At 42.2% G+C, this 21,166-nt stretch overlaps 1 protein-coding gene and 1 long non-coding RNA gene across 3 annotated transcripts in view; one reads left to right on the forward strand and one right to left on the reverse strand.

Annotated features, from left to right (window-relative positions):
• The window catches only part of LOC106564821 (spastin), a 62,104-nt gene that overhangs the window by 32,288 nt on the left and 8,650 nt on the right, over nt 1–21,166 (reverse strand). Inside the window, exons 4-11 of one of the 2 annotated variants that reach the window (XM_014131250.2) lie at nt 13,532–13,615; nt 11,501–11,691; nt 11,004–11,143; nt 10,523–10,616; nt 4,214–4,288; nt 1,998–2,069; nt 1,685–1,760; nt 1,371–1,462 (exon numbers count right to left, since the gene is read on the reverse strand). In XM_014131250.2, the coding sequence (XP_013986725.1) occupies nt 1,371–1,462; nt 1,685–1,760; nt 1,998–2,069; nt 4,214–4,288; nt 10,523–10,616; nt 11,004–11,143; nt 11,501–11,691; nt 13,532–13,615 (824 nt within the window). The remainder of the gene's footprint in view (nt 1–1,370; nt 1,463–1,684; nt 1,761–1,997; nt 2,070–4,213; nt 4,289–10,522; nt 10,617–11,003; nt 11,144–11,500; nt 11,692–13,531; nt 13,616–21,166) is intronic. The other variant, XM_014131251.2, reaches the window with a different exon arrangement.
• Nucleotides 1,210–4,509, forward strand: LOC106564823 (uncharacterized). The gene is made up of 3 exons (XR_001319553.2): nt 1,210–1,471; nt 1,674–1,802; nt 4,237–4,509. It is a non-coding gene; the product is annotated as an uncharacterized lncRNA (long non-coding RNA).

Below are 21,166 nucleotides of genomic sequence, written 5' to 3' on the forward strand. Positions count from 1 at the left end.
CACTCCTGCATTGTCTTGGCTGTGTGCCTAGGGTCATTGTCCTGTTTGAAGGTGAATCTTCGCCCCAGGTCGTGAGTGCTCTGGAGCAGGTTTTCATCAAGGATCTCTCTGTACTTTGCTCCGTTCATCTTTGCCTCGATCCTGACTAGTCTCCCGGTCCCTGCCACTGAAAAACATCCCCACAGCCTGATGCTGCCACCCCCATGCTTCACCGTATGGATGGTGCCATGTTTCCTCCAGACATTCAGACCAAAGAGTTTAATATTGGTTTTATTAGACCAAAGCATCTTGTTTCTTATGGTCTCAGAGTCTTTAGGTGCCTTTTGGCTAACTCCTAGAGGGCTGTCATATGCCTTTTATGGAGGAGTGGCTTCTGTCTGGCCACACTACCATAAAGGCCTGATTGGTGGAGTGCTGCTGGACATGGCTGTCCTCTTGAAAGTTTCTCCCATCTCCACAGAGGAACTCTAGACCTCTGTCAGAGTGACCTCTCTGACCAAGGCCCTTCTCCCCCAATTTCTCAGTTTTGCCAGAGGGCCAGCTCTAGGAAGAGTATTGGTGGTTCCAAACTTCTTCCATTTAAGAATGATGGAGGCCACTGTGTTTGTGGGGACCTTCAATGCCGCAGAAATGTTTTGGTACCCTTCCCCAGATCTGTGCCTCAACACAATCCTGTCTCGGAGCATTTACGGACAATTCCTTTGACCTCATGGCTTGCTTTTTTCTCTGACATGCACTAACAACTGTGGGACCTTATATGGACAGTTCTGTGCCTTTCCAAATCATATCCAATCAATAGAATTCACCACAGGTGGACTCTGAGTAGGTTTTCCCCTTTCCCTTTATCAAGTTCTAGAAACATCTCAAGGATGATCAATGAAAACAGGATGCACCTAAGCTCAATTTCGAGTCTCATAGCAAAGGGTCCGAATACCTCTGTAAATAAGGTATTGTGTGTAGATTGCTGAGGAATTTATTTCATTTATTCTAAAATGGATTAAGGCTGAAACATAACAAAATGTGTAAAAAGTCAAGGGGTCTGAATACGTTCCGAAGGCACTGCATCTCTTGGACAAATTTAATGTGGAAGAGGCCAAATCTTGATGCAGGATATGGACAAGACAAAAAAATTGAAGTTCATTGGGCGCGTACACAGTTTAGCAGATGTTATAGCGAGTGCAGCGAAATGCTTGTTACTAGCTCCTTATCAGACATGGCCAGATGCAGGATGTGGCCATAACAGACAGAAATCCTCCAGGGACAAACATGGCACACACGCTCATAAACAAAATTAAAAACAGGTGACAAAATTAACACTGGAACATGGACGCGTGCATGCGCAGAAACACACACACGGGAGAACTCCTTACCCCATCAAATTCAATCAAGAACTCGGTCTTCAGTCGTCTGCTGGCATCATGCTCTCCCTCTCTCCTTTCACAGAGTAGACTGTCGATCTCATCTGTGTGGGGTAAGTAACAGTAGTCACAATCTGAATGGAAGGGTCCCATTATCCTAGTATTCTATGCATAGTCCGTTTCCATCAGTTATTAAATAGCAAAGTCTTGCCAATATCTGTGCTTATTATTAGATTGCAGGTAATGAAACATCATAATCATTACGTGCTTTCTTGACCAGTTCATTGCAGTTATGTATTCTTCTATCTAACAAAGTCAAAAGATACCTATGAAGATGATCGAGGGTTGCAGTTCTCTGGCGACGGCAAACAGAGCTCGCACCAGCTTCTCTCCCTCCCCCACCTACAGGGAAAGACCAAAAGAATAGCGAGTGAACTCTGAATAGTGAGTTTACTCTTTTTCTACAAGGGTCTACTTGAAATAACTGATATGTTTATTTTTTTCTACTAAAAACTTGGTTGAATGCATTGACTAAGTTGCATTGGATAAGAGCATTAGCTAAATAACTAACATGCAAAGAAATGTAAAATGTAACAAATTAAAGTGTAAAGGCGATCTTTACGCTAATAATGTACTCACATATTTCGAGGTCAAGCTGGCTGCACTTATGTTGAAGAATGTGGCGTTGGACTCCATGGCCACTGCTTTAGCCTATCAGTAAAACATTTTTTTAGCTAAAATGTAAAATGCAGAACATTATACTTATTTTTAAAACATTTCAAATAAATGCTCTATCATTTATTTTCTACTGTTCACTTTTTTAACATTTCATAACAGCATATCCATATTCCTGCTCTATAGAAACACCCTTTGTTTTAATGCAGGTCAGACACATTTTGGGAGATGCTAAACTACATTCATGATGGATAATGCAATTTTGTATGAAAGAAAAACACACAAAAAATCAATTCCCTGGGATTTTGCCTATCGGTCATAGTACTCCTCTGTCAAAGTACTCACCGTGTACATTTTTTTAACAATAAATGTATTTACACATTTAGGCCTAAACCAACTCTACTCTTTGACAAAGCACCTTGCAGTTAGAGGATTTCAAAACCAGCTAATCCAGTGAAATGACTCTGTCTATATTATAAGTATTATATTAGTCGTGTATTATAAAGATTTTACAAATGTATTGTTTTGTGTGTTTTCTATGACAATGGTTAAGCTATTTCATGATCACTTGTAGTCTTTGTGACGCCAACCAAGACCCACTCTACAGTCGTGGCCAAAAGTTTTGAGAATGACACAAATATTAATTTCCACAAAGTTTACTGCTTCAATGTCTTTAGATATTTTTGTCAGATGTTACTATGGAATACTGAAGTATAATTACAAGCATTTCATAAGTGTCAAAGGCTTTTATTGACAATTACATGAAGTTGATGCAAAGAGTCAATATTTGCAGTGTTGACCCTTCTTTTTCAAGACCTCTGCAATTCGACCTGGCATGCTGTCAATTAACTTCTGGGCCACATCCTGACTGATGGCAGCCCATTCTTGCATAATCAATGCTTGGAGTTTGTCAGACTTTGTGGGTTTTTGTTTGTCCACCCGCCTCTTGAAGATTGACCACAAGTTCTAAATGGGATTAAGGTCTGGGGAGTTTCCTGTCCATGGACCCAAAATATCAATGTTTTGTTCCCCGAGCCACTTAGTTATCACTTTTTCCTTATGGCAAGGTGCTCCATCATGCTGGAAAAGGCATTGTTCGTCACCAAACTGTACCTGGATGGCTGGGAGAAGTTGCTCTCAGAGGATGTGTTGGTACCATTCTTTATTCATGGCTGTGTTCTTAGGCAAAATTGTGAGTGAGCCCACTCCCTTGGCTGAGAAGCAACCCCACACATGAATGGTCTCAGGATGCTTTACTGTTGGCATGACACAGGACTGATGGTAGCGCTCACCTTGTCTTCTCTGGACAAGCTTTTTTCCGGATGCCCCAAACAATCGGAAAGGGGATTCATCAGAGAAAATGACTTTACCCCAGACCTCAGCAGTCCAATCCCTGTACCTTTTGCAGAATATCAGTCTGTCCCTGATGTTTTTCCTGCCCTTCTTGACACCAGGCCATCCTCCAAAAGTATTCGCCTCTGCTTGCGTGCAGATGCACTCACACCTGCCTGCTGCCATTCCTAAGCAAGCTCTGAATCAACTTTAGGAGACTCTCCTGGCGCTTGCTGGCCTTTCTTGGGCGCCCTGAAGCCTTCGTCACAACAATTGAACCGCTCTCCTTGAAGTTCTTGATGATCCAATAAATGGTAAATTTAGGTGCAATCTTACTGGCAGCAATATCCTTGCTTGTGAAGCCCTTTTTGTGCAAAGCAATGATGACGGCACGTGTTTCCTTGCAGTTAACCATGATTTACAGAGGAAGAACAATGATTCCAAGCACCACCCTCCTTTTGAAGCTTCCAGTCTGTTATTCGAACTCAATAAGCATGACAGAGTGATCTCCAGCCTTGTCCTCGTCAACACTCACACCTGTGTTAACAAGAGAATCACTGACATGATGTCAGCTTGTCCTTTTGTGGCAGGGCTGAAATGCAGTGGAAATGTTATTTTGGGATTCAGTTTATTTGCATGGCAAAGAGGGACTTTTCGATGAATTTCAATTCATCTGATCACTCTTCATAACATTCTGGAGTATATGCAAATTGCCATCATACAACCTGAGGCAGCAGACTTTGTGAAAATTTACATTTGTGTAATTCTCAAAACATTTGGCCACGACTGTACTAATCATTTCTCATTGGGTCTCTTGCCAATACCAAATGGTACTGCACCACACTCACCAGCATCGTCTTTCCGTTGCCAGGAGGACCGAAGAGCAGAAGGCCTCGTGCTGGAGCCCTCAAACCTGTAAACAACTTGAAAAAGCAACACCTACTCAGCACTGGTTTCATGAAGTTCAAAATTACAGAGCCTATCGGAATCAATAAATTACTGATTTAACATTTACTGTATTTGGTATTTTATTAGGATCCCCATTAGCTGTTGCAAAAGCAGCAGCTACTCTTCCTAGGGTCCACACAAAACATGAAACATAATACAGAATGACATAATACAGAACATCAAGGAAGTTCCATGCAATAAAGGGCTCTATATAATACTGTACGCTTTCTTGAATTTGTTCTGGATTTGGGGACTGTAAAAAGACCCCTGGTGGCATGTCTGGTGGGATAAGTGTGTGTGTCAGAGCTGTGTGTAAGTTGACTAGGCAAACAATTTGGGATTTTCAACACATTAAATGTTCCTTATAAAAAAGAAGAAGTGATGCAGTCAGTCTTTCCTCAACTCTTAGCCAAGAAAGACTGGCATGCATAGTATTTATATCAGCCCTCTGATTACAATGAAGAGCAGAAGGTGCCGCATACATGGACACACATGCTGTGTTTAATGCCAGTGGCATAAAGTCACCCAACATCAAAGTAAAAGATTGGTGAGAGCATGCCAAGACACGTGAAAGCTGTGATTGAAAATCAGGGTTATTCCACCAAATATTGATTTCTGAACTCTTCCTAAGTTAAAACATTAGTATTATGTTGTTTAAAAATGAATATTAACTTATTTTCTTTGCATTATTTGAGGTTTGACAACACTGCATCTTTTTAGTTATTTTGACCAGTTGTCATTTTCTGCAAATAAAATGCTCTAAATGACAATATTTTTATTTGGAATTTGGGAGAAATGCTGTCAGTAGTTTATAGAATAAAACAAAACATTTTATTTTACCCGAACACATACAGTGAGGGAAAAAAGTATTTGATCCCCTGCTGATTTTGTACGTTTGCCCACTGACAAAGAAATTATCAGTCTATAATTTTAATGGTAGGTTTATTTGAACAGTGAGAGACAGAATAACAACAACAAAAAAATCCAGAAAAACGCATGTCAAAAATGTTATAAAATGATTTGCATTTTAATGAGGGAAATAAGTATTTGACCCCTCTGCAAAACATGACTTAGTACTTGGTGGCAAAACCCTTGTTGGCAATCAGAGGTCAGACGTTTCTTGTAGTTGGCCACCAGGTTTTCACACATCTCAGGAGGGATTTTGTCCCACTCCTCTTTGCAGATCTTCTCCAAGTCATTAAGGTTTCGAGGCTGACGTTTGGCAACTCGAACCTTCAGCTCCCTCCACAGATTTTCTACCCCACCGTCAAACATGGAGGTGGAAACATTATGCTTTAGGGGTGTTTTTCTGCTAAGGGGACAGGATACCCATCCACAACCCATTTTCAATGCCCTGGCTGAGGGAAGGAGGACAGGTGTCTTTTATACAGGTAACAAGCTGAGATTAGGAGCACTCCCTTTAACTTCATCGGGGTAGGGGCAGTATTTTGACGTCCGGATGAAGAAGGTGCCCAGAGTAAACTGCCTGCTACTCAGTCCCAGAAGCGAAGATATGCATATTATTAGTAGATTTGGATAGAAAACACTCTGAAGTTTCTAAAACTGTTTGAATGATGTCTGTGAGTATAACAGAACTCATACGGCAGGCAAAAACCTGAGAAAAAACCCAACCAGGAAGTGTGGAAATCTGAGGTTTGTAGTTTTTCAAGTGATTCCCTATCCAGTATACAGTGTCAATGGGGTCATTTTGCACTTCCTAAGGCTTCCACTAGATGTCAGCAGTCTTTAGAACGTTGTTTCATGCTTCTACTGTGAATGGGGTGAGAATAAGAGCCATTGGAATCAGATGACTGAGAAAATGACATGAGCTCAGTGGCACGCGCTCCCGTGAGAGTTAGCTGTGTTCCTTTTCTTTTTTGAAGAGAAAGGAATCGTCCGGTTGGAATATTATGGAAGATTTAAGATAAAAACAACCTAAAGATTGATTCTATACATCGTTTGACATGTTTCTATGAACTGTAATATAACTTTTTTGAGTATTCGTCTGAACTAACTGCGCGAGCACAGTGGATTTGGATTACTCGACTGAATGCGCGAACAAAAAGGAGGTATTTGGACATAAAGGATGGACTTTATCAAAACAAATGAACATTTATTGTGGAACTGGGATTCCTGGGAGTGCATTCCGATGAAGATCATCAAAGGTAAGTGAATATTTATAATGCTATTTCTGAGTTTTGTTGACTCCACAAAATGGCGGGTTTGGTTTTGAGACTGAGCGCCATACTCAGATTATTCAAAGTGTGCTTTCGCTGTAAAGTTTTTTTGAAATCTGACACAGCGGTTGCATTAAGGAGAAGTGTATCTATAATTCTTTGAATAACAGTTGAATATTTTATCAACGTTTATGATGAGTATTTCTGTAAATTGATGTGCTCATTCACCGGAAGTTTTGGGAGGCAAAACATTTCTTAACATTACACGCCAATGTAAAACATTTTTTTTTTTATTATAAACATGAACTTTATCAAGCAAAACATACATGTATTGTGTAACATGAAGTCCTATGAGTGCCATCTGATGAAGATCATCAAAGGTTAGTGATTAATTTTAGCTGTATTTCTGGTTTTTGTGACGCCTCTCCTTGCTTGGAAAATGGCTGTGTGGTTTTTATTGTCTAGGCGCTGTCCTAACATAATCTAATGTTATGCTTTCGCCGTAAAGCCTTTTTGAAATCGGACAATGTGGTTGGATTAACGAGAAGTGTATCTTTAAAATGGGATATAATAGTTGTATGTTTGAGAAATTTTAATTATGAGATTTTTGTTGTTTTGAATTTGGCACCCTGCTATTTCACTGGCTGTTGAATAGTGTGTCCCGCAGGTAGGACGCTAGCATCCCACATACCCCTGAGAGGTTAAGAGTGTGCTCCTAATCTCAGCTCGTTACCTGTATAAAAGACACCTGGGAGCCAGAAATCTTTCTGATTGAGAGGGGGTCAAATACTTATTTCCCTCATTAAAATGCAAATCAATTTATAACATTTTTGACATGCGTTTTTCTGGATTTTTTTGTTGTTATTCTGTCTCTCATTGTTCAAATAAACATACCATTAAAATTATAGACTGATAATTTCTTTGTCAGTGGGCAAACGTACAAAATCAGCAGGGGATCAAATACTTTCTTCCCTCACTGTACCTATAAATAGTAAAACTTGGTCTCTTAATTTTTTACAGAGCTGTAGATTGCCATATCGTGGATTAAGAGCTAAGGTTGAAAAGCCATAACACATACATTTTTTCAACAGGTTATGGCCAATAATATCAAAGGCTGCACTGAAATCTAACAGTACAGCTCCCACAATCTTCTTATTCTCAATTTCTTTCAACCAATCGTCATTTGTGTCAGTGCAGTACATGTTGAGTGCCCTTCTCTATAAGCATGCTGAAAGTCTGTTGTTAATTTATTTACAGAGAAATACATACAGTATAAAGTGGGTAAAACAGTACGTAAACATTACTAGAGTGACCAGTGTTCAGTGACTATGTACATACAGTTGAACAGCAGTCACTAAGGTGCAGAGCAGAGTACCAGGTGGTAGCCGGCTAGAACAGTGGCTAAGATTCAGGGCAGGGTACTGGGCAGAGGCCGGCTAGTGGTGACTGTTTGATGGCCTGGAGATAGAAGCTGTTTTTCAGTCTCTCTGCCCCGGCTTTGATACAACTGTACAGTCTACGGCTTTCTAGATGGTAGTGGAGTGAACAGGCCGTGGCTCGGGTGGCTGACGTCCTTGATCTTCTTGGCCTTTCTGTGACACCAGATGGCCAAGACTAATTTCTTCAGCCTCCTGAGGTTGAAGAGGTGCTGTTGCGCATTCTTCACCACGCTGTGGGGGACCATTTCAGGTTGTCAGTGATGCTGCATGCTGACCCTCTCCACTGCGACCCCATCGATATTTCCTGGCACAACTCTGCCAGGGCTCTCACCTCATCGTTGTTGGTAATCAGGCCTACCACTCTTGTCGTAACATGACTGAACATGGTGTTAATCGCCCGCAAATCGTTTAAGAATGGCTCGCGACACGGTCTATGAATGTAAAATGCGGCCTCGCCAAAGGAGATGCATCCAGCTGCAGCGCCAATGCACAATAGACGAAAAAAAACGTAGCGCCAGTAATATGATCACAACGTTTGTAGTAATGGTGCAACCGAAAGCTTTTTTCTCTATGGCACATGGAAACAGTGGTACAGCCAAGCCTAACCAATATAACAATTATTAGCTGGCTGATTATTTTTGTAGGTGCACCAGTGCGCCAAAATAAAAATAATTCCCAGTTGATCAGCAAAACAGCAAAATAGGCTCTCCTATGAAGCTTGAACACATTTACTCGTATCCACGGTTCCCCCCTTATTCATTATGATTGAAAAGGCAAAACCGATCCTAGATCAGCACTCATACTCTGAGAAACTTTTGTAGGCCGTTATTGTAAGTAAGAATTTGTTCTTAACTGACTTGCCTAGTTAAATAAAGGTTAAATCAACAAACAAACAAAAAATACAGACCATTATGTTAGGACTGCCCACATTAACAGTTGCTGCTCAATTTTTCTTTACTGACAATGTTATTGACAGGTGATACTTTGTAAAAGGCTGCCCATAACAGCCTGTGAAAAGACTACCATATACAGTCGTGGCCAAAAGTTTTGAGAATGACACAAATATAAATGTTCACAAAGTCTGCTACCTCAGTTTGTATGATGGCAATTTGCATATACTCCAGAATGTTATGAAGAGGGATCAGCTGAATTGGAATTAATTAAGTCCCTCTTCGCCATGCAAATGAACTGAATCCCCCCAAACATTTCCACTGCATTTCAGCCCTGCCCCAAAAGGACCAGCTGACATGCCAGTGATTCTCTCGTTAACACAGGTGTGAGTGTTGACGAGGACAAGGCTGGAGATCACTCTGTCATGCTGATTGAGTTCGATTAACAGACTGGAAGCTTCAAAAGGAGGGTGGTGCTTGGAATCATTGTTCTTCCTCTGTCAACCATGATTACCTGCAAGGAAACACGTGCCCTCATCATTGCTTCGCACAAAAAGGGCTTCACAGGCAAGGATATTGCTGCCAGTAAGATTGCACCTAAATCAACCATTTCTCGCATTATCAAGAACTTCAAGGAGAGCGGTTCAATTGTTGTGAAGAAGGCTTCAGGGCGCCCAAGAAAGTCCAGCAAGCGCCAGGACAGTCTCCTAAAGTTGATTCAGCTGTGGGATCGGGGCACCACCAGTACAGAGCTTGCACAGTGAGGCGAAGACTTTTGGAGGATGGCCTGGTGTCAAGAAGGGCAGCAAAGAAGCCACTTCTCTCCAGGAAAAACATCAGGGACAGACTGATATTCTGCAAAAGGTACAGGGATTGGACTGCTAAGGACTGGGGTAAAGTCATTTTCTCTGGTGAATCCCCCTTCTGATTGTTTGGGGCATCCGGAAAAAAGCTTGTCCAGAGAAGACAAGGCGAGCTCTACCATCAGTCCTGTGTCATGCCAACAGTAAAGCATCCTGAGACCATTCATGTGTGGGGTTGCTTCTCAGCCAAGGAAGTGGGCTCACTCACAATTTTGCCTAAGAACACAGCCATGAATAAAGAATGGTACCAACACATCCTCCGAGTGCAACTTCTCCCAACCATCCAGGAACAGTTTGGTGACGAACAATGCCTTTTCCAGCATGATGGAGCACCTTGCCATAAGGAAAAAGTGATAACCAAGTGGCTCGGGGAACAAAACATTGATATTTTGGGTCCATGGACAGGAAACTCCCCAGACCTTAATCCCATTGAGAACTTGTGGTCAATCCTCAAGAGACGGGTGGACAAACAAAAACCCACAGATTATGACAAACTCCAAGCATTGATTATGCAAGAATGGGCTGCCATCAGTCAGGAGGTGGCCCAGAAGTTAATTGACAGCATGCCAGGGCGAATTGCAGAGGTCTTGAAAAAGAAGGGTCAACACTGCAAATATTGACTCTTTGCATCAACTTCATGTAATTGTCAATAAAAGCCTTTGACACTTATGAAATGCTTGTAATTGTACTTCAGTATTCCATAGTAACATCTGACAAAAATATCTAAAGATACTGAAGCAGCAAACTTTGTGGAAATTAATATTTGTGTCATTCCCCAAACTTTTGGCCACGACTGTACACTCCATGGTCAAGTGAGTTGCTGTTCCTCTCTAATCTCACCTCTGGCCTCAGTGCAGGAAGGATGACTATTTCCTGTAGGGCCTGCTTAGCCAGCTCCTGGCCAGCAACGTCCTCAAACCTCACAGATGAGCCACTGGAACACACACACACACACACACACACACACACACACACACACACACACACACACACACACACACACACACACACACACACACACACACACACACACACACACACACACACGAGACTGGTCTGAGTGCTCATTCCCATACAGAAATATAGACATACTCAACTCTGCTTGGGTTGTGTTAATTAAACAGCAAAGACAGACTGAAACAGGTAGGCTGGACTTTTCAGTGTCAAAACGTTATAAAAAGTGTTGCATTGGTGTGCCCTATTGAACACCACCCACGTCAAGCAGTCAACGTCTATTGCATTCCAAACTGAGACACCTTGCAAAGCACATGCTTTATGTCCAGTGAATAATACACAGACACTCCAAATCATTGTCTCTCACCTGTCTATGATCTCGCTGAGGATGAGGTTGGCAAGCTTGCTGTCCACATTCTTCAAGTTCTTCATGTCCCTCTTCTTCAGTGGGGACATGGATGTGGGAGTGGTGGTGGGTTTACAGTTTTGCCGGTTGCCCGCTTTACTCTATAACAAAAAGAACCATAACTTCAGATTTGGTTACAATTTTCAACAAGCTAATCTCTTGTGATGATGATTGGAAATTCTACTATTTTCTTCTTATGTTTGTCAATTTTGTCTTCCCTTCAATAAAAATGGATATAGACTGGAGATGTTCTTTTAGTATAATGTTTTTCTTTATAGTCCATGGCTATAGTGCTAGTCTAGAATCAGTTATTCATTTTAGAGCATAATGAATAAGATTACATGGACAGGGAGGAACTGATCCTAGATCAGCTTTCCTACTTTTAGACACTAGCAATATGGGCCCTGGACTCTTGGCTAGATGTGGAGTTCGTTGAGGAAAGACAATCTGGGTCTCACCTTGTTTCTGTTGGACTGAGGGGCCAGTCTGTGCTGTGTGTGACTGCTGGAGGGCCCAATGAAGCTCGGGGAGCGCTGGAGGCCCCCGTGGCCTGCCGCCAAGGTTTTTTTTGGCGTATGCTTTGGTCGTGGGAGGGAGTGACTGGAGTGAGTAGTCAGGGAGTCCCTCTTTTTGGGTACGGCTCCACTTACTGCCAAGAGCAAGGAGACTGTTAGAACCATCGAGATATATTAGCGATTATTTATCAGTATGGTAGGTTAGGACATTTAATTAAGCTATGCGTGAGTTAATGTCCCTTCAATGGAGGCATTTGATTCTCCAGGCCTGATTTAGTCTTAGACTGCGTGAAAGATGAAATAAGAAAAAAAACTGGAAAAGTAAGGAAAAGTAGGATATTGGTTTGGAGGTAGATCAATTTCAATGATGTAAACTCAGCATAAAAAGAAACGTCCTCTCACTGTCAACTGCTTTTATTTTCAGCAAACTTAACATGTGTAAATATTTGTATGAACAAAACAAGATTCAACACCTGAGACATAAACTGAACAAGTTCCACAGACATGTGACTAACAGAAATGGAATAATGTGTCCTGGAACAAAGGGGGGGGGGAATCAAAAGTAACAGTCAGTATCTGGTGTGGCCACCAGCTGCATTAAGTACTGCATCTCCTCCTCATGGACTGCACCAGATTTGCCAGTTCTTGCTGTGAGATGTTACCCCACTCTTCCACCAAGACACCCGCAAGTTCCCGGACATTTCTGGGGGGAATGGCCCTAGCCCTCACCCTCCGATCCAACAGGTCCCAGACGTGCTCAATGGGATTGAGATTCGGGCTTTTCCCTTGCCACGGCAGAACACTGACCTTCCTGTCTTGCAGGAAATCATGCACAGAACGAGTAGTATGGCTGGTGGCATTGTCATGCTGGAGGGTCATGTCAGGATGAGCCTGCAGGAAGGGTACCACGAGGGAGGAGGATGTCTTCCCTGTAACGCACAGCGTTGAGATTGCCTGCAATGACAACAAGGTCAGTCTGATGATACTGTGACACACCGCCCCAGACCATGATGGACCCTCCAACTCGATCCCACTCCAGAGTACAGGCCTCGGTGTAACGCTCATTCCTCCGACGATAAACGCGAATCCGACCATCACCCCTGGTGAGACAAAACCGTGACTCGTCAGTGAAGAGCACTTTTTGCCAGTCCTGTCTGGTCCAGCGACAGTGGGTTTGTGCCTATAGGCGACGTTGTTGCCGGTGATGTCTGGTGAGGACCTGCCTTACAACAGGCCTACAAGCCCTCAGTCCAACCTCTTTCGGCCTATTAAAGAACAGTCTGAGCACTGATGGAGGGATTGTGCGTTCCTGGTGTAACTCGGGCAGTTGTTGTTGCCATCCTGTACCTGTCCCGCAGGTGTGATGTTCAGATGTACCGATCCTGTGCAGGTGTTGTTACATGTGGTCTGCCACTGCGAGGACGATCAGCTGTCCGTCCTGTCTCCCTGTAGCGCTGTCTTAGGCGTCTCACAGTATGGACGTTGCAATTTATTGCCCTAGCCACATCTGCAGTCCTCATGCCTCCTTGCAGCATGCCTAAGGCACGTTCACGCAGATGAGCTGGGACCCTGGGCATCTTTCTTTTGCTGCTTTTTCAGTCAGTAGAAAGGCCTCTTTAGTGTCTTAAGTTTTCATAACCGTGACCTTAATTGCCTACCGTCTGTAAGCTGTTAGTGTCTTAACGACCATTCCACAGGTGCATGTTCATTAGTTGTTTATGGTTCATTGAACAAGCATGGGAAACAGTATTTAAACCCTTTACAATGAAGATCTGTGAAGTTATTTGGATTTTTACTAATTATCTTTGAAAGACAGGGTCTTGAAAAAGGGACATTTCTTTTTTTGCTGAGTTTATGAAGAGAATAAAGCCAGAAAAACTGGAATTCCTGAATAATCAGGAACAATGACACCCCTGAAAACACTCATAAGAAACCAGTCATGACACCTGAAAGCAGATTCCCGGTAGCACCCACCTGAGCGTAGATAACCGTTATGGTATGACTGGTTTGAGCTCTCTGCATAGATGTCTCTCTGAGCTGGCCCTGAACGCAGCTTTTCTACACAACAGGAATGACAATAACAACAAAAACAAAATGAAATTGGGAAAGGGAATAGGCGAATCGGAGAAGGGAGGGAAAAGGAGAAGAAAAGGAAATTATATTTGAAATAAACAAATAAAATAAGGGGCGTCTACGCCATGATTCTTTGAATGGGGGACGAACAGCAATGTTATGGGATGGTGCCTAAGTTAAGTTGTCATGCCACATCCAAGAATGAGGCATATGGGGTATGGCTGAGTGGATTGTCAACATTTCAGTGTCGAGGCAGCACAGCCAAACATAGCAGCCATTTCCAACCAGGACGACTCAAACACCAAGAGTAGGGTTGTGTTCATTAGGGAAATGTTTTAAAATGTTCTGCAACGCAAAAGGAAAATTAGCATTTCTTATTGGACAAGTCTAGGTTTGTTATCTTAGGTTTTGTGCCAAATGAACATGATTCAGGATAATGTTGTAGCCAGCTGTAGAATGACGAGAAGCTTCTGAAACAAATTTGGGGGACCGCTGAGTGGATTTTTACCATAATTTACAAATCCTATAATTTAAAAGACTTAAAACATGTTTTGGGGTGTCCATTACAGGTTTATTAAAAAGGCACTGGAGTATTTAGTGCCTAATCCCTTTTGGTGCATAAAGTACATTGTAGTTTGGAAGTCATGTGATTTCAATATAAAAAGTATGTATGTGAATTTACACTGAGTGTACAAAACATTAGGAACCCCTTCCTAATATTGAGTTGTCTCCCCTTTTGCCCTCAGAACAGCATGAATTCGTCAGGGCATGGACTACAAGGTGTAAAAAGCGTACCACAGGGAAGCTGGCCCATGTTGACTCCAATGCTTCCCACAGTTGTGTGAAGTTGGCTGGATGTCCCCTGGGTGGTGGACCATTCTTTATTTTATTTTTTTGCCCCCCTTTTCTCCCCAATTTTGTGGCATCCAATTGGTAGTTACAGTCTTGTCTCATTGCTACAACTCCCGTATGGACTCAGGAGAGGCGAAGGTCGAGAGCTGTGCATCCTCTGAAACACAACCCAACCAAGCAGCACTGCTTCTTGACACAATGCCCACTTAACCCGGAAGCCAGCCGCACCACTGGCCCGCAACAGGAGTCGCTAGTGCACGATGGGACAAGCACATCCCTGCCGGCCCTGGTGGACCATTCTTGATACACACGGGAAACTGTTGAGCGTGGAAAACACAGCAGCATTGCAGTTCTTGACACACTCAAACCGGTGCGCCTGGAAGCTACTACCATACCGTGTTCAAAAGCACTTACATATTTTGTCTTGCCCATTGTCGTGGACTAATCAGAATTAGTTGGGTAACATAGATAATTAAGATGTTTTATTAGTATAATATGCTTATTTGAGGTACTTGTCATTAGAAAGTGTCCATTGGACTCTGGTGTCTTTTCAGTTGCACATCTCCCTTAGCTGGGGCTCAGACACTTGGGGCCCAGAGAGGGGAGAGGTCAGATTTGTCGTAATGGGAATGTGTCTTTACTTATTCTTAAACCATGTGAAGGGATGGCGTGATTAATGGGGAACCAATGACTTGTCTCCACAATGTCTGTGAGCAAGTCACTCCCTCATTTTCTTTATTGTGGGGAGGATTATGGCAGTAAATGGACCCTTGTATGTCCTCTCTTAGATCTCGCACTTATCCTGGGATAATATATGGCCTAGAGGCTCACTCCCCAGTGAGCCTGTCCAGGAGTAGGGTCAAGATGCTTGAGATGGGAGTATCTAGAGTTGACAATTGATATATGCCATTGGATGAAATTGTGTTTTTGTTCTATACCGTACCAGGGAGGGACGGTTCTAAGGAGACCAGATACTGGGCTATACAATGAACCAGGTTGACATAGCAGTTACTGTCTGCTGTGTTTTATGGATATCTGTCATACAAAACTTAACCTTTGTGAACTGTTACTAAGTATCTGTGGTTTGTCAATGTACGTTGAAGGGGGTGTATCGTTGCTATAAAAGATCCCTGTAGCGATTGTGTAATCACCTTCCTGGTTCATTCGAGAGACTGCATTATTGAAAGTCAAGAACTTTTGCAAAAGTATCTTAAGTATTAAAGATGTAGTTTAACTCGGACTGGTGTGTTTGTAACTCTTCTCATTTGGTAATGCAGAAATTAGCCACCACACCATTCACCCTCTGAACGGCACACATACAGAATCCATGTCTCTGGAAAAAAAAAATCCTTCTTTAACCTGTCTCCTCTCTTCATCTACACTGACTGAAGTGGATTTAACAGATGACATCGATAAGGGATCATAGCTTTCACTGGATTCCCCTGGTCAGTCTATGTCATGGAAATGTTTTGTACACTCAGTGTATACAGGCTTTACATGTTCTTTCTCCAAGAGATACAAAGCTATGGAGCGATTTCAGTGCCAACAGCAATTGTATTTGAATTCCCTAATTTTGAATTTGTATTTGGATATTTAATTTCGCTTAAATCATTTTGAATTTGTAATCGACAAATTGAATGAATAATTTCAATTGGTTTTAAAAATATATTTCAATTTAATTGAATATTCAAATTCAATATTTATGCATTCAGTTTCAATGTGGTAAATATTGCATTCATTCATTGTCTTGTGTACGAAGTTAAACTATAATTTCAAGTTGATCAAAGTTTCATATATTCAACTTCTCAGATGCAGTCAGATTCCCCCCCAAAATATTCAGCCCTCTAAATTCTGATTCAAAACCAGAGACAACATCATGTTAATTTGCCAGCCAGGAATGGTACAGGAGAACAGACAGAATCAAACACTCTCTGTGGTAAATAGAAGCTTCTGGTGGTTTCTAAAGGCAATGTGGCATGTTAGGCTCCCAAGTGGCACAGTGTTCTAAGGCACTGCATCTCAGTGCAAGAGGCGTCACTGGAGTCCCTGGTTCGAATCCAGGCTGTATCACATCCGGCAGTGATTGGGAGTCCCATAGGGCGGCGCACAATTGGCCCAGGGTTTGGACGGAGTAGGCCGTCATTGTAAATAAGATTTTTTTCTTAACTGACTTGCGTAGTTAAATAAATGTTTAATTTATTTTCTTCCTATGAATTGTGCTCTAGCGTTTGGGCTATAAAATATTACCTTGGGGATGTCATTTTGGAGTCAATTGTATTGTAAATAAGAATATAATATTTTTCTAAACACATCTATATTAATGTGGATGCTACCGTGAATAATGATGAGTTAGAAAGTTAGAGGCATAAATATCGTACCCCCCAAAAAATATGCTAACCTCACCCGTCTTAGGGTATGATATTTGTGCCTATAACTTTCTCACTCATCAATATTCACGATTCATTCAGGATTATCCGTAATCATGGTGGCATCCACATTAATGTAGAAGTGTGATGTGACAACGGTGGTGGGCCTGATCACCAACAACGATGAGACAGCTTTTAGGGAGGAGGTCAGAGACCTGGCAGTGTGGTGTTAGGACAACAACCTCTCCCTAAATGTGGGCAAAACAAAGAAGTTTATCGTGGACTACAAGAAACAGAGGGCCAAACATGCCCTCATTCACATCGACGAGGCTGTAGCGGAGTGGGTCGTGAGCTGCAAGTTTCTTGGTGTGCACATCGCTAAGGACCTATCATGGTCCAAACACACCAACACAGTTGTGAAAAGGGCACGACAACCCCTCTTCCCCCTCAGGAGGCTGAAAAGATTTGTCATGGGCCCTCACATCCTCAAATTGAGGGCATCTTGATTGGCTGCATCGGCATCCGACGGCAAGGCGCTACAGAGGGTAGTACCACTGGGGTCAAACTCCCTGCCACCCAGGACCTCTATACCAGGTGGTGTCAAAGGAAGGCCCTAAAAATGTTCAAAGACTCCAGCCACCCAAGTCACAGCAAGTGGTACCAGAGCGCTAAATCTGGGACCAAAAGGCTCCTGAACAGCTTCTTCACCCCCAAGCCATAAGACTGCTAAATAGTTAAGCAAATAGCTACCCGGACTATCTGCATTGACCCTTTTTGCACAAACTATTTTTCACTCTATGCACACACACTGGACTCTAACCACACACTCACACATATAGTACTTACACTGACACTCCAACACACACACACACACACACACACACACACACACACACACACACACACACAACACTACAGTCTTATCTATCCTGTTGCCTAGTCACTTTACCCCTACCTATATGTACATGCAGTATCTAACTCAATTTCCTCGTACCCCTGCACATCCACTTGGTACTGGTATCCCGTGAATATAGCCAAGCTATCATTGCGTATTTATTCCCCATTGTACAGTCATGGCCGACAGTTTTGAGAATGACACAAACATTAATTTTCACAAAGTCTGCTGCCTCAGTTTGTATGATGGCAATTTGCATATACTCCAGAATGTTATGAAGAATGATCAGATGAATTGCAATTAATTGCAAAGTCCCTCTTTGCCATGCAAATGAACTGAATCCCAAAAACACATTTCCACTGCATTTCAGCCCTGCCACAAAAGGACTAGCTGACATCATGTCAGTGATTCTCTCGTTAACACAGGTGTGAGTGTTGACGAGGACAAGGCTGGAGATCACTCTGTCATGCTTATTGAGTTCGAATAACAGACTGGAAGCTTCAAAAGGAGGGATGTGCTTAGAATTAGAGGCTCGACCGATTATAATTTTTCGACGCCGATACCGATTATTGGATGACCCCCCCCCCCCCAAAAAAACCGCTGCCGATTAAATTGGCCGATTTTTTTTGTTTATTTATTTGTAATAATGACAATTACAATAATACTGAACACTTATTTCAAGTTAATATAATACATCAATAAAATCAATTTAGCCTCAAATAAATAATGAAACGTTCAATTTGATTTAAATAATGCAAAAACAAGTGTTGGAGAAGAAAGTAAAAGTGCAATATGTGCCATGTAAAAAAGCTAACGTTTAAGTTCCTTGCTCAGAACATGAGAACATATGAAAGCTGGTGGTTCCTTTTAACATGAGTCTTCAATATTCCCAGGTAAGATGTTTTAGGTTGTAGTTATTATAGGAATTATAGGACTATTTCTCTCTATACAATTTGTATTTCATATACCTTTGACTATTGGATGTTCTTATAGGCACTTTAGTATTGCCAGTGTAACAGTATAGCTTCCGTCCCTCTCCTCGCTCCTACCTGGGCTCGAACCAGGAACATATCGACAACAGCCACCCTCGAAGCAGCGTTATCCATGTAGAGGAAGGGAAAAAACTACTCCAAGTCTCAGAGCGAGTGACGTTTGAAACACTATTAGCGCGCACCCGGCTAACTAGCTAGCCATTTCACATGGGTTACACCAGCCAAATCTTGGGAGTTGATAGGCTTGAAGTCATAAACAGCGCAATGCATTGCGAAGGGCTGCTGGCAAAACGCACGAAAGTGCTATTTTGAATGAATGCTTACGAGCCTGCTGCTGCCTACCATCGCTCAGTCAGACTGCTCTATCAAATCATAGACTTAATTATAACACGCAGAAACACGAGCCTTAGGTCATTAATATGGTCGAATCCGGAAACTACCATCTCGAAAACAAAACGTTATTCCTGTTACATTGCACAACCTTCAGTGTTATGTCATAATTACGTAAAATTCAGACAAATTACCCCAAGTGTTGCATTTACCCTGACTGCGTGCAATGCACGCTAAATTACACAATTTCACCTGGTTAATATTGCCTGCTAACCTGGATTTCTTTTAGCTAAATATGCAGGTTTAAAAATATATACTTCTGTGTATTGATTTTAAGAAAGGCATTGATGTTTATGGTTAGGTACAGTCGTGCAACGATTGTGCTTTTTTCGCAAATGCGCTTTTGTTAAATCATCCCCCGTTTGGCAAAGTCGGCTGTCTTTGTTAGGAAGAAATAGTCTTCACAGTTCGCAACGAGCCAGGCGGCCCAAACTGCTGCATATACCCTGACTCTGTTTGCAAGAGAACTGACACATTTTCCCTAGTTAAAAGAAATTCATGTTAGCAGGCAATATTAACTAAATATGCAGGTTTAAAAATATATGCTTGTGTATTGATTTTAAGAAAGGCATTGATGTTTATGGTTGGAGAAACGTGTACCTAAGCGATTATATGCAACGCAGGACAGGCTAGATAAACTAGTAATATCATCAACCATGTATAGTTAACTAGTGATTATGATTGATTGATTGTTTTTTATAAGATAAGTTTATTATAAGATAAGTTTAATGCTAGCTAGCAACTTACCTTGGCTTCTTACTGCATTCGCGTAACCTCGTGGAGTGCAATGTAAAGCAGGTGGTTAGAGCGATGGATTAGTTAACCGTAAGGTTGCAAGATTGAATCCCTGAGCTGACAAGGTAAAAATCTGTCTTTCTGCCCCTGAACAAGGCAGTTAACCCACCGTTCCTAGGCTGTCATTGAAAATAAGAATGTGTTCTTAACTGACTTGCCTAGTTAAATAAAGGTCTAAAAAAAAAAAAAAAAAATTGTTTAAAAAAAAGAACAATTAGAAATAAATCAAAAAAAGATAAAAAAATACAAAATTCGGCCAAATCGGCGTCCAAAAATACCGATTTCCGATTGTTATGAAAACTTGAAATCGGCCATTCCGATTAATCGGGCGACCTCTACTTGGAATCATTGTTCTTCCTCTGTCAACCATGGTTACCTGCAAGGAAACACGTGCCGTCATCATTGCTTTGCACAAAAAGGGCTTCAGAGGCAAGGATATTGCTGTCAGTAAGATTGCACCTAAATCAACCATTTCTCGGATCATCAAGAACTTCAAGGAGAGCGGTTCAATTGTTGTGAAGAAGGCTTCAGGGCGCCCAAGAAAGTCCAGCATGCACCAGGACCGTCGCCTAAAGTTGATTCAGCTGTGGGATCGGGGCACCACCAGTACAGAGCTTGCTCAGGAATGGCAGCAGGCAGGTGTGAGTGCATCTGCAGGTGTGAGTGCATCTGCACGCACAGTGAGGCGAAGACTTTTGGAGGATGGCCTGGTGTCAAGGAGGGCAGCAAAGAAGCCACTTCTCTCCAGGAAAAACATCAGAGACAGACTGATATTCTGCAAAAGGTACAGGGATTGGACTGCTGAGGACTGGGGTAAAGTCATTTTCTCTGATGAATCCCCTTTCCGATTGTTTGGGGCATCCGGAAAAAAGCTTGTCCAGAGAAGACAAGGTGAGCGCTACCGTCAGTCCTGTGTCATGCCAACAGTAAAGCATCCTGAGACCATTCATATGATGGTGCACCTTGCCATAAGGAAAAAGTGATAACTAAGTGGCTCGGGGGAACAAAACATTGATATTTTGGGCCCATGGCCAGGAAACTCCCCAGACCTTAATCCCATTGAGAACTTGCGGTCAATCCTCAAGAGGCGGGTGGACAAACAAAACCCCACAAAGTCTGACAAACTCCAAGCATTGATTATGCAAGAATGGGCTGCCATCAGTCAGGATGTGGCCCAGAAGTTAATTGACAGCATGCCAGGTCGAATTGCAGAGGTCTTGAAAAAGAAGGGTCAACACTGCAAATA

This window comes from Salmo salar, chromosome ssa12 (genome assembly GCF_905237065.1).
Source record: "Salmo salar chromosome ssa12, Ssal_v3.1, whole genome shotgun sequence".
In the NCBI taxonomy this organism is placed as follows: Eukaryota; Metazoa; Chordata; class Actinopteri; order Salmoniformes; family Salmonidae; genus Salmo; species Salmo salar.